This window comes from Hesperophylax consimilis, unplaced genomic scaffold, assembly GCF_061612785.1.
Source record: "Hesperophylax consimilis isolate HC1 unplaced genomic scaffold, BYU_Hcon_1.0 scaffold_33, whole genome shotgun sequence".
NCBI lineage: Eukaryota > Metazoa > Arthropoda > Insecta > Trichoptera > Limnephilidae > Hesperophylax > Hesperophylax consimilis.
This window is the reverse complement of record NW_028301263.1, coordinates 633,469-650,888: the sequence shown is the minus strand read 5'-3', so window position 1 is coordinate 650,888 and position 17,420 is coordinate 633,469. Positions and strand designations below refer to the sequence as shown.

The following is a 17,420-nucleotide window of genomic DNA, read 5'->3' as shown; positions in this document are numbered from 1 at the left end:
TTTCAAAAGAAAAAAGCACAGAGAATTTATTACAGGATTTTTCAAATTATATTAATAATGAATTAAACCATAAAAGACATGTTTTAGTACTATTTATAGATAACTCCAAAGCGCTTGATACAATTGACCCACAGAAATTATTAAAAATCTTAGAAGCAATTGGAATTAGAGGTAACCTACTTAATTTGTTTAAAAATTATTTATTTAATAGACATATCTGTGTAAAAATATTAGAAAAAATGAGCTGGAGGAAAAAAATCTATGCTGTAGTCCCGCAGGGGTCGATTTTGGGTCCAACCCTTTATATTATATTTGTATCAATAATGAAAAAAATATTTAAATATGTAAGACACTTTGTATATGCTGACGACACTGCTCTTGTCATATCCGATGAACAATTATCCATTGCGATTAAATATATGCAACATGACTTTACGTCCCTGATAAAATGGTCACATGACGCAGGTCTAATCATTAATACCAATAAAACTAAATTGATGTACATACGGTCTCCACATGCTTCATTTCAGATCATGCCTAAAATAATTTCACATAACTTTATATGTATTCATCAAAACATTTTACAGCCCTGTATGTGTGAAAGTATTGAACTGGTAAATGAATACGTTTATTTGGGGGTGACTGTTGATTGTCATTTCAAATGGGATACACAAATAAACAAAACTTGCAAGCGGCTGAGAGCGATAGTGGGTAGGATATACAAACTAAAATGTTTCGTTCCGGTGAATATTTTAAAAATTATTTACCTATCACTCGCAGAATCAACTTTACGGTATGGTTTAACTACTTGGGGTCACTCTTGTAAAACTAATTTAAACCACCTGCAATCAGTACAAAATTCTATGGTTAAGTTACTAGCTCAAAAACATATTTTTTCACAGAGACGAAACATATCATTGTTGTATCGGAATTTAACAATATTACCGGTGCAGGCCTTATTATGGTACAAAATATTGATTCAACATATATCTGAGTCTGATTATAAAAATAAAGTGGAACATGAATATAATACAAGGTTTACAAAGAATGAAGGAATGCTTGTTCCAAAATATAATAATAAATACGGAGGGCGAACCCTAGAATTTAACGTGCCAAAAATGCTTAACATGTTACCCATTTATAAAAAATTGCGATTCTACAAATAGATTGAGATATATGCTGAAACAATGGTTACTAAATAGAGATAGTTTATATTAATTTAGGTGTGTTAATTGTATAGTTATAGTAATAATAGTATGTGTGTATGTATGTAATTGATCATTAACATCCTGTTGACAAACTGCTTTATTGCAAATACTGAAGACAATATTAGTGATTTTTTCAAACGAAAATCTGAAACAGAAAAATCAGAAAAGGAAACGGTCACATCTGGGACTCGAACCCAGGACCCTTGTCTTTCCGGGACAATGCTCTACCAACTGCGCTAATGGGACCCTATCCTATTCGGTCACTTTTAACTGTATCATACTTCGAATAAGAACTACCAACGTTGTCTTCATTTTTTCACCGCACATTTTTATTGGCAACTATCTTTTCTGATTTTTCTGTTTCAGATTTTCGTTTGAAAAAATCACTAATATTGTCTTCAGTATTTAAATATTATAATTTGAGGTTTTACTCAATAAGTTATTCCGAAAAAATAATAATGCTTTATTGCAGTTTAACGGGATTGTAGTAGGTTGAAAACCAATAAAAAAAAAATTTAAAAAATTGATATTATTTTATTAATGGAAAATAATACATTACACCACACAAAGGAAATATAAACATTGAGGGAACAAACCCCTTTAAAAACATGACAGATAAATCCTGAATTGAGCCGATCAGGTTCTGCCCCATCCTGAAATTTATGTTTAATAAATTGCTCCAACAATAGAGACACATCTCGTACTGAGGAAACTCCAGCTTCAACAAGCCTGTTGATTTCCTGTATCAGGTAAGGATGAATTTGTTGGGTCATCTTGGCCGCGTCTCTGCTGTGGTTGTGGCTCGCTTCTCCGGTTGCCGAGACGTAATAACGTAGCACACATTTAGGTGGGCTGGTGGATTGAAGGGCTGCCTTCACTTGTTTCAGAATCTGAAAACAAGCCACAATGTTTTACTATAAATAAAAATAACAGAACCCTACAAAAACAGTAATTATTGGTTTGGTAGGCAGTAAAAAATATAAAATAATATTTTCAACAAAAAAATATCTGATTTCCTGAAGGGCACAGGGAAGTATGCTTCACACCTTCTATTTTGCAGTGTTGAGGCCCTGGGAATCATATTTCCAGCCATGGTACTGTGCTGACATCTACCATGGCAGCACAGTCAAATTCAATAGATAAGAATGTTGAAAATGTGTTTAAGTAAGCGATGGGAAGTTGCGTATTCCCACCACATTTCCTTCTAAACAAACGTGTGTTGTCCAAAACGGTATTTGTATAACCTTGCATCTAACCAGTGTTGTGTAGTATATAGATACATTTTTGTGTATCTGTATCTAGCTATATTTCTATAACTGTATCTGTATCTAGATACATTTTTACTAGTATCTGACACCTCAGATACTCAGATACTTTCAGATACTTTATTTTCGAAGTGAACTTCTTTATCGATTTTCTCTAGTTAATTTTAAAGTTTTCTCACAGATTCAGCTAGTGGGTACCTTTGTCCATCTAGTGTATAATATTTTATAGCAGTTTATATACATGCATTTTAGGGGTCCTAACCCGAGTAACCGAGTACCCCAGTATATAAAAAAAAAATGAATTTAAAAAATAAAATTAAAATAATGAATAGTTAATTTTTTTTTTTAATTTTCCATCAGAACCCAAAGTAATCAAGTTGCACATAGTTCACGTATGTTTTATTTATCCAAGGGGCGTCGGGTACCCGGGTACTCGCGAGGACCCCTAATGCATTTATGTTATCACCGCTTGCAGGCCAATTTGCCAATATCTTTTTGGGCAACGAATAAAACAAGCAAGTGTAAATATGTAAAATAATCACAAGCGTTTACGTCTACCGTCTTTAAGAAATTAAAGTAATCGCTGTTTTCGATAATATATATATTTTTTTAAGTTTTCCCCCAAAAAAGAAGAAAAGTATCCGAGTATCTGTGAGTTACTTTTAAAAAGTATATGTATCTACATACAGATACAATTTTGCATTGAATCTTGTATCTGTATCTGGCTACAAATTTTGCCAAGTATCTGTATCTGTATCTAGATACTTTTAAAAAGTATCTGACACAACACTGCATCTAACTATAGTGAAAAAATAAAAATAATGTTATAAAGTGATTGCCCATGTAGGGATAAGCAGAGAAAAGAAACTATCATACCTTCGTTTTTGCTCTTTCTGCAATTTGAGGTGGAACAGGAAATCCTGGAAAATATTTGATTTGTTTCACACTCATCATTGCGGGACAACCAAGCTTCTTGGAGTCCAAAACCCGGAACCTCTTCTTCTTATGGTTTGGGTGATCAGCCTGAAAGAACAATTCAAGGTATATGGTCTAATAGGCTTATACGCATAAGACGCCTATTATTTATGCGGCAAATAAATTGCCCATGGTTAATTTATTTGACGCAGATGATTAACTTTTACAAAAGTTGTTAGGGCCTATGCAATGTTGACATTAGTATAAAATTACAAGTGTGGTTATAATCCAGTGTGATATGAATTAAAATTGTGAAATGAGATATAGCTGAAGGGGCTTTAATTAATTTGGCACTTTGAGCATAGTCTTCTTTAGACTAAGGGCCCGTTCCCACTTCCGTTTTCAAATCGAAGGCGGGTCCCGTTTTAAAAACGGATGGCCAATGGCCCTGTTCACACTACCGTTTTAAAAACGGACCATACTCTACAAAAAAAAAAATGTCGATTCAACAAAAACATGTTATTTGCTCATTCTTCAGTAATGGTGCGCAATGGACGACGATGAAGCTCTTGTTGTCATGTTGTACTTATTAAAAAGAAGGAAAAAAGTGAAAAGAAAATTTTGGGTACACCCAATCATAGCCGAATGATTTTCTGTAGGAATTTTCCAAGTGTTAATTGGTGAGTTGAGAAGTGATGAACTAAAGTTCTTTAATTATTTTAGAATAATAATGATTGGATTATTTATATAGCGCCGTTTTCACCATGAAAAATCACCTCAAGGGCGCTTAATGGCTTAAGAGAATGTCTATCACTTCCTTTAACCATTTACTGGAATGAGTTTCAGAGAGCTTAACATATCAAAATACAAAATTGAGAAAGTGCATTTGTCCTGAAGAAAGGCTATCGATATTTTAAAGTAAGAAAACAATTACAACTCAAATATTTTTATTATGTGTTTATTTAACTAATACGCTCTTCCGTGCATCTCATTAAAGCTTTAAAATTTAAAAAAAGTAAACTTAAAAAATTAAAATTAAAATTTTGATGTACAAAAGTTGTGTACACCAAGTGTTTTGTTTTTATTTAGTTAAAGATAAAATATTACCATACTCTTTCTTCGACCAATGGTATTAAATTTTCGGGATTTATTTCCTTATCCATTATTGTAGTTTTGATTTATTTATTTAACAAAATAACCAAATACAAGCACGCAGCGTGCCTGCTTCCTTGCGACAGGGAGCAGGCGGGGAGGGGTCGGGGTTTGGCGGGGACTCTGCCGGAACGACTGGACGACAAGTGTGAACAGCTCCATACAACACTATGAGCGAGCGTGTTCCGAGACGATTTGAAAACGGACGCGCTGCGTAGGCGAGCCATCCGACAAAAAATGTCGGATCCGTTTTCAAATCGTGTCGGACAAGTGTGAACAGCTCCATACATCCACTACAGCCACTAGGGCATCCGTTTTTAAAACGGGACCCGCCTCCGATTTGAAAACGGAAGTGGGAACGGGCCCTAACACGACATGAGGATGTGTTACGAGCCACGGCACACTTTTAAACACACAAAGATGAATTGTGATTGGTGTGATTGTCGTGTTAATCTAAATGAGACGGAGCTCCAACTGCAATATTAGGAAGACCCCTGGTGTAATCTAGTCCTAGATTACCTAGGCCTAGGCCCATCGCTTTTTTTATTCTAAACACATCACCGACGATACGGTGATCATTTTGGGGTTATAGACATTAATCTTGGACCAGAGAGTCCTCGGTGCTCTGTCAATGCTACTATTGAAAGACGAGGGGAAGTAGGCCTAGCTGATGTGGTTCAAGGGTGTATTAACATACCAATTCAACTCTCTTTTCTTCTTTTTATTTGGGCGGTGTAGTCGGGGGCCTTGGGCGCACTCTCTGTACGTATTCATACCGAATGTAAATGGCAGCCCAAAAAAATGGAATCCCAAAGAACTCCACTGTAGGCGGGCAGAACGTGTATACTGCATCTGAAAGATTGGAAATGTTAATTTCGAATAACTCGTAAATATCAGCAGCTGCTTATGAACTGAAGAAATGGGAAGGCCTACCATAGACCTAGGCCCTAAGGTTTAGAACTTACCTCCCAACATCTTTTTCATACTGTCTCTCGTTGAAAAAGAGTGCCCCAACGCGTTCACAGAACACAGACATACTTCATAATTTACTTCATTGTCAATGTATCCACTGATAACACCCGTCTCTGAATTCTTTTTGAAATTACTTAACGAAACTTCTAAAAGACGGTATAAACCGGCACACAAAGACGCCATTTCTGATGATTCCTGACGTTTCGTTTCACTGCCAAGTGCCAACACTGCCAACCGCGTTTCACTGATTTTACATTACAGGCAGTGAGAAACAATTTATGGTGCTGCCACACGCAAAGCTCACATCAACAGATAATATAAAGCACAATAGCGCTCGCCATACAATCCCATACAGACCCGACACACGTAAAAAGATAACGCGCTATAAGTGTGGTTCTGAACTTCGCTAACCGAATTTATTTTACGTAACCGCTCCCGACGCGATATTTGAAAAGTTATGCGTCCCCCTCTCCGCCGTAAAAAGGAGAGGGGGTCATTTTAATTACGGAGCTACCAACTAAGTTCCGTGTTCCCTTTGACAGCCATGACATAAGCAGCCTAATAATGCATTTCTTATTTATTATGTTAGCTCATATCGTCATGTGTGCTAGTAAATTTAGAAACATAAAAAAAACTTTATTTGGCAAACATACTTAACATATATTTAAAATATAAATATAATCAATATTTGAATTTGAAGTAAACAAATTTTCGCCCTTTCAAAATTAATCATATTTTTAATCTCAGTATGTTTATATGGTAATATCATTCGGTTTTTTGATAAAAGTTGGACGGCTTGGACGAAAGTTGAGCTTATTTTACAATAATTTATTATATGTCGCTTTCGTCGATCGGCGTGCGAACTGCGAATTTTCTGATTCGACGGAGAGGTTATGTCAGGTTATGTGAAAATGCGCTATTTACGCGCAGATTGTTTAAAATCTAAAAAGTTTATAAATAGCATTTATAATTATATAGTTGGCGGCATCATCATCTGAGGATGAGCTGTCCAACAGATCCAGCAATAGGCGACAAGTATCATCCATTTCGAAAACGTGCTCAAGCTGTCAGTAAGTAAAGTTGTCACTTTGACAGATGAAATTATGTTCCTCGGCCGCTCTCGAATTCAACTGACCCCCTCTCCTACCATAGGAAGAAATATTTGATAGCGTCGTGTGTCGGTAGAAAAGATGATGCGCTGTACATTAACTTTTGATGTGAGCTTTGCGTGTGGCAGCACCATTACTCGGAACACACTCGGGTATGCTCGGATATGTTGGCCACGCCCCTGTCGACTAGTCGCTGTGCATATAGCGACTCCCCATCTGCTCAGGCAGCTGCCCGCTCGGAAGTCTCGGAACTCGGAACGCAACGCCATTCTTTAAGTGAGCTAGCTCGGAGTTGCCCGCGCCTCCTGCTCTATGTTATTTTCTCGGCTCGTCGGGAAAAACAAAAGAATATTTTAATTTTAAAATTATTTTCTCGGCTCGTCGGGAAAAACAAAAGAATATTTTAATTTTAAAATAAAAGTCCTTACCGAAGCCAAAAAATTTGTGTTTGTGTGAGATCCCAGATAATAAATATCGCAGTTTCGGTATTGTCTCGTTATATTCTTTATTTTCATTAGACTCTGGTAACCGTTAAAAACTTTATTGAATAATTGTTGTGGTACCGTTTTGTGTGGCATTTGAAAATATATAATATGTGAGCCTTAGAAGAAAACTGCGGTAAGAATTCATACAAGTTTCCTTAGTACACTAAAAATGTTATATTTTTATGATATTTCGTAATTTAGGTTGATAATCGGATTTTCGAAGTTATTTTTCCCACCATCTAATCTTCGAAGGAAGTTTCGCTATGAAGGATCTTTCTCCATAGGTACCCGCTCGTTTCGCATAGATCGTGATTGGTACAAATATTTAATTTAATATTGCACCAGTCCCGGCCTATGCGAGGCGGGAAAGGAGTCAACATTGAACAGAACGAGGGAATTTCCACAGGATAAAGAAACAATGCAGTATTCGAAGAATGTTAATATTTACTCACCGCAATCACTTCTTAATTCAGTACTCGCCTACTCGAAACATAGATTTTTTTTGTTAAATATTAGTTAAAATAAATCGTCACCCTCGGTGTGATTTTCGTCAGGTCCAAACCACTTTCGAAACGTTTGGAGTTGAATATATATATTAACATTTTCGGTAGGTGGTACCCCACCCCCTATTATCTACTTTTTTCAACAGTAATTTGATAGTATGCACTACCGTTCACCTGCGCGCTCTACACTCGCGGCGCGAACGGCCGCGAAGGCCGCGAAACGCGAGTGTGGATCTTGTTCACGCCTTCGCGATCTTCGCGTTCGCGCTTCGCGCCATTCCCCGATTTTTGTCGGTTTTTTGGCCCGCGACAAAGGGTTTGCGGTTTTAAGTCGCGAACAAGACTGAAGCTTTGCGAGTGTGGATGGACACAGTTCACGCGCGGATCGCGGCGTATATTCACGGCGTGAATTAAGAAATAGTTCCCCGTTCCCCGCATGGGTATTCAGAGATTATTGCCGTTTTCTTACAATCATAGGTACATATTTTATCTGAATCTTGAGATTAATCTCGATCTCTGGATGTCCGCACTTGCAACACGTCATGCATAGTTTCGCCACAAACGCCTAAGGGATCTCGGTAGGTAATGCCCACTTCATATGTCTATGGTAATGCCAAATAATTTGACAAAATTGTTTTCATCGTCGCGCTTCACTGCATAAAAACAAAACCTCCTTTACTCTTCGGTACCTCAATCAATTTATATTTAATTCTTCGGTACCTACCGCCAGTTGAAATTATTGGCAAAATATTTTTTTTGATAACTTGAATCCCCCTTTGGGCGCGTTTTCTGTGGTTAAAAGTTCAAACCTCAAACATGGCGGCCAGACAAGTTGTGAAGTTTCGCTCGGCTCCGATCCGATCCTCTCCGTCTCCTCTTGTGTTTGCATCTCGTCTTACAGCATCCGTGGACTGCTCTCTTGTTGTACCGTTATCGGTGTGGAATTTCGTGCCATCAGCTGACATTATTATAATAATAATTACTGCCAGTTTCTCGTGGCTCAAGAACAATTTTTGTGAAGTTCAGTGATCCAACAGATTTTTTAAACTTTTAATAACGTGTCACCATTTTTAAGATCTATCCTGTAACTCTCAATACACAAGGATATACAATTATACAAAAACAAAGCGCCCTTGACGTGCGTGATTTAAGCTTATACAGATATAATAACCATCTAGTCGTAGTCAAAAGTTTGTAGGAAAGTAATATCTTTGTTTACTGTTTCGTTTAAATAAAACAGATTACTGATAGTTTATTTTTGGTTAGCTGTATTTATTTATTTATTTATTTCACGCCTATTAAGGCTTTTACATACATATATATAAAAAATATTTACGAAATTATACATGAAAATAGTGCAGGAAACGACTATTAAAACAATTGCAGAAAAATAAATATAAAGTCAAAATATCACTCAACTTGATTTGATCTACACAGAATGCAGGCACAACATATAAAAAATCCAAAATATTTTTTTCTATTTCAGTTGACAAAATTATTATATGTTAGTCAAATCAAATTAAATACCTTTATTCAAATATTCCACTACTCGATGAAAAAAAAAACTTCAATAGGGTATGCTTATATATTGAAATTGATGTACTAAATATATCAACAACATCTGAATATTTGTTTCCTAGCTGTTGAATCCGTCGCATAGGAGTATGATATTGGGACGTTGACATAGAATTGCTACAATAATATGGTAGGTACTGTCTTGAAACCGACCTGCTTGGAGTATGAAAAGAGATTACATATAATAAATCAGGGGTATCAAACATTGAATTAATGATTTTATACAAACAGGTTAAATCGGAAATAATTCTGCGATCAGATAATTTTATTAAATTTAATGAACAAAGTAAGTTATCGTAATTTAGGTTTTCTCTAGGAATGCCCATTTTGAAATTTACATATCTTAAAAATTTATTTTGGATTCTTTCAATCGCATGTGAATGAACCTCATAATTTGGGGACCAAACCGTGGAATTGTATTCTACATGACTCCTTACTAGTGACATATATAATGTTTTTAAAGTATTTACCTTATTGAAATCACTAGATACCCTTAAAATAAATCCCAACATTTTCAAAGCTTTATTGGTTATTATTTCTATATGCTTGATAAAGTTAAGTTTCGTGTCAAACCAAATACCTAAGTCATTAATTTCCGAGACAGATACTAACGACATGTTGTTAATGGAATAATCAAAAAATATTGGATACTTTATTCGATGAAACCTCATAATTTGACATTTGCTTATGTTAAGTTGCAAGCGGTTATCACGACACCATATAATTAATCTTGACAAGTTATTTGACAATATATGGCAATCGTTAATGTTTCTGATTGCTTTGAATAATTTCAGGTCGTCTGCAAACATTAACACTTGAACATCATTGAAAATATACAATACATCATTGACAAATAATAAAAACAGGATTGGTCCTAAGTGTGATCCCTGGGGAACACCACTCGTAGCAGTGAATTTGTATGAAAATGTGCCATCAATTTTAACAGCCAGTAATCTGTCGGTCAAGTAACTATTAAACCACTTATATAGTGAACCACCTATACCGAATTTATGGAGTTTATTCAGCAATAACTCATGATTGACTTTATCGAACGCCTTGCTAAAATCGGTATAAATAGAGTCAACTTGACATTTACTAGACATGGAATCAGATATATAGTTTTGATAGGTTAACAAGTTAGTAAGGGTAGATTTTCCAGTAGAGAAACCATGTTGCTTAGAAGAAATGACGTGGTTTAATCGGAAAATAACTTTTTTAAGAAGAATTTTTTCAAAAACTTTAGGAATTGTTGATAAAAGGCACACCGGTCTGTAATTAATCACCTCGTATTGAACCACCTTTTATTCAAATCTATTCAAAACATTTTAAAGACAGACATAACCCTCTACAAATGAGACCATGTATGTAATAATATTACTGAAAGATATGTTACGACGGAGCTCTCAGTGGCAGTATCGTATAATCGTTGAAAGAGAACCTCTTGAATACTCCCACATTTCAGAGCATCTCAAAAATCTGCAATGGCTCAAATGTCCTGAAAGAATCCAGTTCAAGGTATGCTAGATGCAGAGATGTGCTTTATTTCAAATAAATCCATTTCAAATGGAAATGCAAAATGCAAAATGGGTATTTTGCATTTTGCATTTTGCATTTTAAATGCTTTTCTAAAAACCATTTTGCATTTTAAATGCTTTTCTCACTGCATTTTCCATTTTAAATGCTTTTTTGCAACATTCTTCCTACTATCTTCACTCATTTTTTTTTCATAAGCCCCAAATATCAGTCGGTCCTCAACCTCGCTATGAGAGATAATTTACATTTGAGTGATACCATTACAAAGAATACTGATTCAAATACTGAACATGGGGCCATGACGCTGTAATATTAAATGGTTTCTATGTTTTCAACATAGTTCACATGTCAACATTAGTCCCGCGCAAATTTTTTGTGGTTTCATAATCTGAAGTCGTGGTGTTTTTGGATTTACCATCATGTAATATGTTTGTTCTACATTGATGTCCATTATTAAATGACGAAATTGTTTAAAAATTCTATAATTATTTTAATTGTTTGACCTGAGAAACCATTTTGCATTTTCAATGCATTTTGAAAATAGGTATTTTGTATTTTGCATTTGAAATGCTTTTCTAAAAACCATTTTGCATTTTCAAATGGAAAAATTTTGACCCATTTCCATTTTGCATTTCAAATGGTTTTGGGTACCCATTTTGCACATCTCTGGCTAGATGGTATTTAAGTCACTTAACGGAATGGCTCCGGCTTACTTATCAGAATTGTGTATTCCAGAAGATTCCAATTCCCGACAGTCAACCCTTAGGTCAGCAACGTCATCAGCTATCGGAAGGTTGAAGGAACCAAAGCGCACACCAGACACTAAGTTCGGTGAGCGTGCTTTTGCCGTATCAGGACCTAAAGCCTGGAATGGACTGCCACATGACTTGAGAATGATCGCAGACTCGACAGAATTTAGGTCTAAACTTAAAACGCACCTTTTCAGACAGTCGTATCTATAATTTCCGAAACCTCCACTTTCACAGTCGACGGCAATTTAAATTAACAAAATGTAAAAAATACTAAAAATAAAATAAAATAAATAGAAATAATAATTGAAAATAATTAAATAAAAATGATAACAACTAACAATTTGTAGGCTTTTTAAGACAGTTAAAAACCAGTTAAACTAAAATAAAAACTATAGCAGACTTAAGGTCATGCGATGACCAGTGTTTTTTTTATATAGTAAGTAAAATTAGAATTATTTTATTAATTTTCTTTCGATAGACAGGTAATATAATAATGAAGAGATTGAAAGATAATATGTAATAAGAAATTTTATATTTTACATGTACCTATAAAATCCAGATAGGTACATGTAAAATATAAAATAAAAATATAATATATCCATAGACATATGAATATTAGTAGACCTGCCCTAAGTGATTAAAAGCGTATTATCCCCACTCCCCATACCGGTTCCATTGGAACCGGCTGTGCTGGCGTATGGCCTCAAGTGAAATTTGAAAACATGACGTCATCATTCTTGTGCGAACTATGGTCGAGGCATCATCGGTTCATTTTACGAAATAACACGGCAAAATGTTGACTTGTGCTATGAAAACTTGTAAAAATAGATGTGAAAAAGAGAATAAACCCAATTGTCGTATTACATTCCATAAGTAAGCATTATTTTACTTTATTTTAAGCTTATTCACATCGTATAATATAGATCAGTTTTAGAAACATATTATACTATCACATCGAGAAACGTCTGGACGCGAAACACAAAGCTGGTTGGTTGCTGGGAAGTAAATTATGAACATTTACAAAAGTGTCTTAACTAAATACTTAAACGAAATATTCGACTCTGAAAATACAACCGAATTTTTTTGCCGAATTTGGACTTAATTTGTTCATAACGTGGCGAGTAATTTGCGCTCCCATGTAAAAATGTATATTCATTCAAAAGCAGATTTTACTTTTAAGAAGTAAATGGTGATATTATAATGCGAGATGCCTATTTACTGTCAGATTGATTTATTGACGAATCAAAGTCAGCCTTACGCCCTTCGTTCTTCAACAGTTAATTTTACCCCTCGCCATTATCTTCTCGTCTATTAATTCCTATGTCTGTGATTGTAGTTGTATACGATTTATATAATTTATTAACTCAGGGCTAGAATGTGCCGTAGATTAAATTGTTTACTATTCCTGTTTTTCTCGTCCACAGTCAAACTAATACTTTCTGTCAATTTTTATCTCTCGCAACTGTTGGCGAGGCTGTTGAATTATATTATTCTTCAACAGACAGACGAATGTTTGGATTGAAAACTTACAATACATAACTTATATCTTACAACGAAGTTCAACTCCTTTATTGCCTTATTCGTATTCTCTGTAAGTAAGTTACAATTACATCTCACATTGATCGATCAATGTATATTATTATAAGAGTTTATAATTAATTCCTTCATTTATCATAACTTGGTGAATAATAATTACAATTTCGTGGTTTTCGGAACCTACGAGGATTAAAGCGAGAGTGTGACACATCAAGTTTGTTGTTTTAATTCAGAGTTTGTCAATCATCGACTTGTGTTTTTGTTTAGTGTTGACTGATAGTGAGCCGGTGTCCTGTTCGCGGCCCTTCTGGTCGCGTATGGCGCGTTCCTGGAGGAGGTAACATCAGAGGACAGATGATGGCCACCTGGCTGCTGTGCCTCGCGTTCTTCGCCACCTTCAGTCATCAGGTACTGCTCATCTTCATCTGCATCCTGTCAATCCATCAATCTCCGGTACCAACCCCCTCGGATAGGCGGCAAACTTACCAACCAACTCCATTATACGACATCTACTCATCACACATCAGCAGTTAGCCAAGTCATGCAACAGAGACGATCATTCCATGCAATCAATCTAAAACTTTTACCTCGTCATTCGAAAGTTAGAATCGGGACTTTATGGCATTCGTTCTCGTGCGTTTACAACCAACCGGCGTGAAACACATCAATATGTGAGCGAATTCTGAATGAAAAAACATGACAGCATACAATTCTAAAAACCTTTCGTTTACACGATTATTATTTCATTAGATTTTACGTCAATCTCGGTATACTTTCATAGACCTCCGCATTCAAACATTAAAATGTCATCACGCGGTCATAAAATAGCGATGCCATATTATTTTTTTAGTTAAATTTATTGGTATCCCTGATTATTTAAAAACGCGCGCGGTTATAATGTTTTATGCTACCAATTTAATGACCTAAAACCATTAAGTTTATAAGACGTGTATCTTCCAGAATGCGACTATTACATATTGCTCAGTAAAATTTAACCTTCAAGCCAGTTCCCACAGTTCGTATTTTCAAGTTAGTGCAGTTTCCCACATTTGCACATTCGACCCTACAATAAAACAATTCATTCGTCTTTTTCGTAATCGGCTATAATAAATAATAATACCTGGATGACTTTTATAGCGCCGTTTTTGTGCAAAAACACCTCAAGGGCGCTGTGTTCGTATTGATGTCTTTATTTACGTAAAAGACATTCAAAAACACATCATCGTACAATGCCAAACAAACTTTACCGGGTGAAATGCAGATCACGCCAAACTTTGGGAATTGAATAAAAATGCACTTTCTAGATGAGAAAAGTGTGTAGAAATTCATTAAAAAAAGAATTAAGGCGCGGAAGAATAAATTGAGGGAGATACAGCCGATCAAAGTTTAATAAAATTGCACTTCGCGATCTGAGGGTAAAATTCGGTTTATGGGAGTATAACCGAAATTGAACTTGATTTAGACTAATTTAGGGCTGGGGAATCCGAATCTGAAAGAATTAGGTTAATTGTTAGTAAATTTGATTTTGGTAAACTCTTGTGTCTGTTTGGCGCCACTCCTTTATGATTCTGCTGCTATAAGGTACATGTAAAGATTGATTTTATTTGCATCGAAAATAATTAAAGTAAGGTTTAAAGTTAAATATTTAAACTGAGTTTAAGCCCTAACTAAAGTTAAGCTAAAATTCAACAAAATTGAGTTGCACCAACATTAAAATAGTTAGTTTAAAGTTACCAGTGTTGCCATCGAAATGGCTTCGAATTTTCCTTGTATTTGATGTTTGTTAATAAAAATAAACACATAATTATTTTTACGCGTGTCAACACTGCAGTTCAACGCGCTTTATCATTGTCTTTGACGCATCTTTGACGTTTACGAAGTTTTGAGGTTATTTCGCAGCTCAGTTAAACATAAATAATAAAAATGGAAACAATCACAAAGTAAGTAGGTTTTATTATTGTCGTATGTGTATTTTATTCGACTTGTTATATTATTTTCTTCTCAATACGACGAACTTTACTTTCAGAGAGAGATCTTCAAACTTTAGCGCCGAAGATGTCATTTTGCTGAGAGAGCTCGTGGAGGCCCACAAGAATATTCTTTTGAATAAAAAAAGCGATGCTGTGCATGTCAAAGAGAAGGACCAGACATGGGAACTATTGACAACCAAATATAACGCCTCCTGTCCCGCAAACCGTTATAGATCCACTAAACAGCTTAGAAACAAGTTTGAAAACTTGAAAAAGTCTGCTAGAAAGGTTTGTAGATTGTCACACATTGTTTTCTGAAGTCATGGATTGTTTCAAAATTGAAATGATGAGTTAATGTGTTTTCCAGGAATCTTCACAATTCACAAAAGAACGCCGAAAGACTGGGGGTGGTCCACCACCATCCAAGCTCAGCGATAATGCAACGTGGATGCAAGGTGCCATGCAAATATCCACGGAAGGGATCAACTCTGAATTTGATGACGATGCTTCTATAAGTAAGTTCTATATACTATCCACTGTATGATTAGCATTCCAAACATCTTTACTTTCATTCACAGTTATGGATTGCGAATAATCATTTATTTATGACAAAATATGTTATAAAACCAAATCCAACATTCTGTTTTAAGCTGCTGAAATTCTGCCGTGCGCCCCGATCCTGCACATAAGACCCAAGACACCGGAACACCCAACTGTGGAAGAAGCGGATGTTCAGACACCATTTTTGATGGAATTTGTAAGAAAGACGTTAATATTTTTTACAATTTATTTATTTATTTAATATCAACGGTATAAATATACCCTAAACACTGATTAAATATCATAAAATCATTGTTAATTAAGAAATAATAAAAAAAATAGAGTATAACAGTTAATTGTGGCATTTGATTGAGAAATGACACCACAATTACATACAAATAAAATTGATTCTACTTTTTTTATAAGAAAACTCTCTTTTTAACTTTTGAAGGTTATTCTCATCAATGTAATATATCATTGAAGAAGATAATAATAATAATCTAAATTAAAATATGAAAATGTACATGACACAGAAAAAATAAAAGATAGCGGTTGCAACTGGGACTCGAACCCAGATCTCTCGTCTGGTAAAACTTTTCCATAAGCACAATACGTGTTGAAAAGGGAGAACTCATTTACCCGCTATGAGTATGGAACTTGTCCCCCAACTGTTAGCCAATTATTCTTCCCACAATAACATGGAATAATGATGTCTTTATAGGTGGCAGTGGAAGATCCCCCACTCCCTTGTGCATCGGAGTATCAAGGTGTAGCGACTAAACGCTTACCAATAACACCATCCCTGAAAAGTGAGTTTAGTTGTGCCTTGAGTATTATAGAATCTTATTATCTTAACAGCATCTCACTAAATGTTTCAGTAAATTTGTCTAAACTAGGTAGTTTAGACAAATAATTTAGAAAGGTAGTAGGTACTTACTATCTAACGTTTTTAATGTAATGTAATATTTTTTTAGGCCTATCAAGAAAAAGAAAATTATCCACGCCAAACGATGTCCGCAGAAATTTCATGGAGTTGGCGGATGCACAAAAAAAATCTGTAGATTTGTCTACAGATTTAGACCTCGAGCACAAAAAACTTCTTCACGAACAGGAATACAGGCATCGTGAAGCTATTTTTGAATTAAAAATTAAACAGATGAAACATGAAGACAGGCATCGTGAAGCTATTTTTGAATTGAAAATTGAACACATGAAACATATACCTACACGAGTTAGAAGTAAAAAAATTCAAAGAGGAAAACCGAAAGGAGAATGATTTGCCGTTACAATTTTTATTTTTTTTTATTTTTTATTTTTTTAAAAGAAAGACAAACAATAGATTAAAACATTTATTTTCTTTCTTTCTATTATTATTTGTAAATCTTTTTTATTTTTAAGTTAATTAATACATTATTTTATACAAAAAATTACAATAAATGAGCAAAATAACTGTTGACAAGATTTTGTCGTATGTCATTATTACCCTGTCCAACATTTTCAGGAAAATGTTCTCCGTCAATTTCTTGGAGAATGGTGACAAAGTCTGGTGGCTCTGTAACATTGTTGTTAGTGCATATGTTGTGCAACACCGCTGTGGCTACAATCACGGCTTCCACTCTTGTGGCATCGATTCTCAATTTCATTCCTACTGCAGGAAAACGCCTTTTCCATATCCCGAAAGTCCTTTCTACAACATTTCTTGTCCTGATTTGGCTTTCATTGTACAAAAGTTCAGCGTCAGAAACAGGATTTGCCAGTGGGGTTAATAAATACGGTTTTACCGCATAACCACGATCGCCAACTAGGTGTCTGGCTCCATAGAGCCCATCTTCCAGTTTTCCTTTAATTCTGGAATTGTTAAAAATGGTGCTGTCATGTGTAGAACCTGGCCATCTTGCCACAATG

General features: G+C 35.2%; 1 protein-coding gene across 2 annotated transcripts; it reads left to right on the top strand.

The window, feature by feature from the left end:
- Positions 1 to 14,867: 14,867 nt before the first annotated feature.
- LOC149409207 (uncharacterized) lies at positions 14,868 to 16,950 on the top strand. Of its 2 annotated transcripts, XM_089650065.1 has the most exons (6): positions 14,868 to 14,945; positions 15,032 to 15,263; positions 15,343 to 15,490; positions 15,626 to 15,732; positions 16,237 to 16,324; positions 16,490 to 16,950. In XM_089650065.1, exons 1-6 carry the CDS (start codon positions 14,929 to 14,931, stop codon positions 16,789 to 16,791), a joined length of 894 nt encoding a protein of 297 aa, XP_089506191.1. In that variant the 5' UTR covers positions 14,868 to 14,928; the 3' UTR covers positions 16,792 to 16,950. The 2 variants fall into 2 exon arrangements, with proteins under 2 accessions (XP_089506191.1, XP_089506190.1); XM_089650064.1 differs by having other exon boundaries at positions 14,890 to 15,263.
- The last annotated feature ends 470 nt before the right edge of the window (positions 16,951 to 17,420 follow it).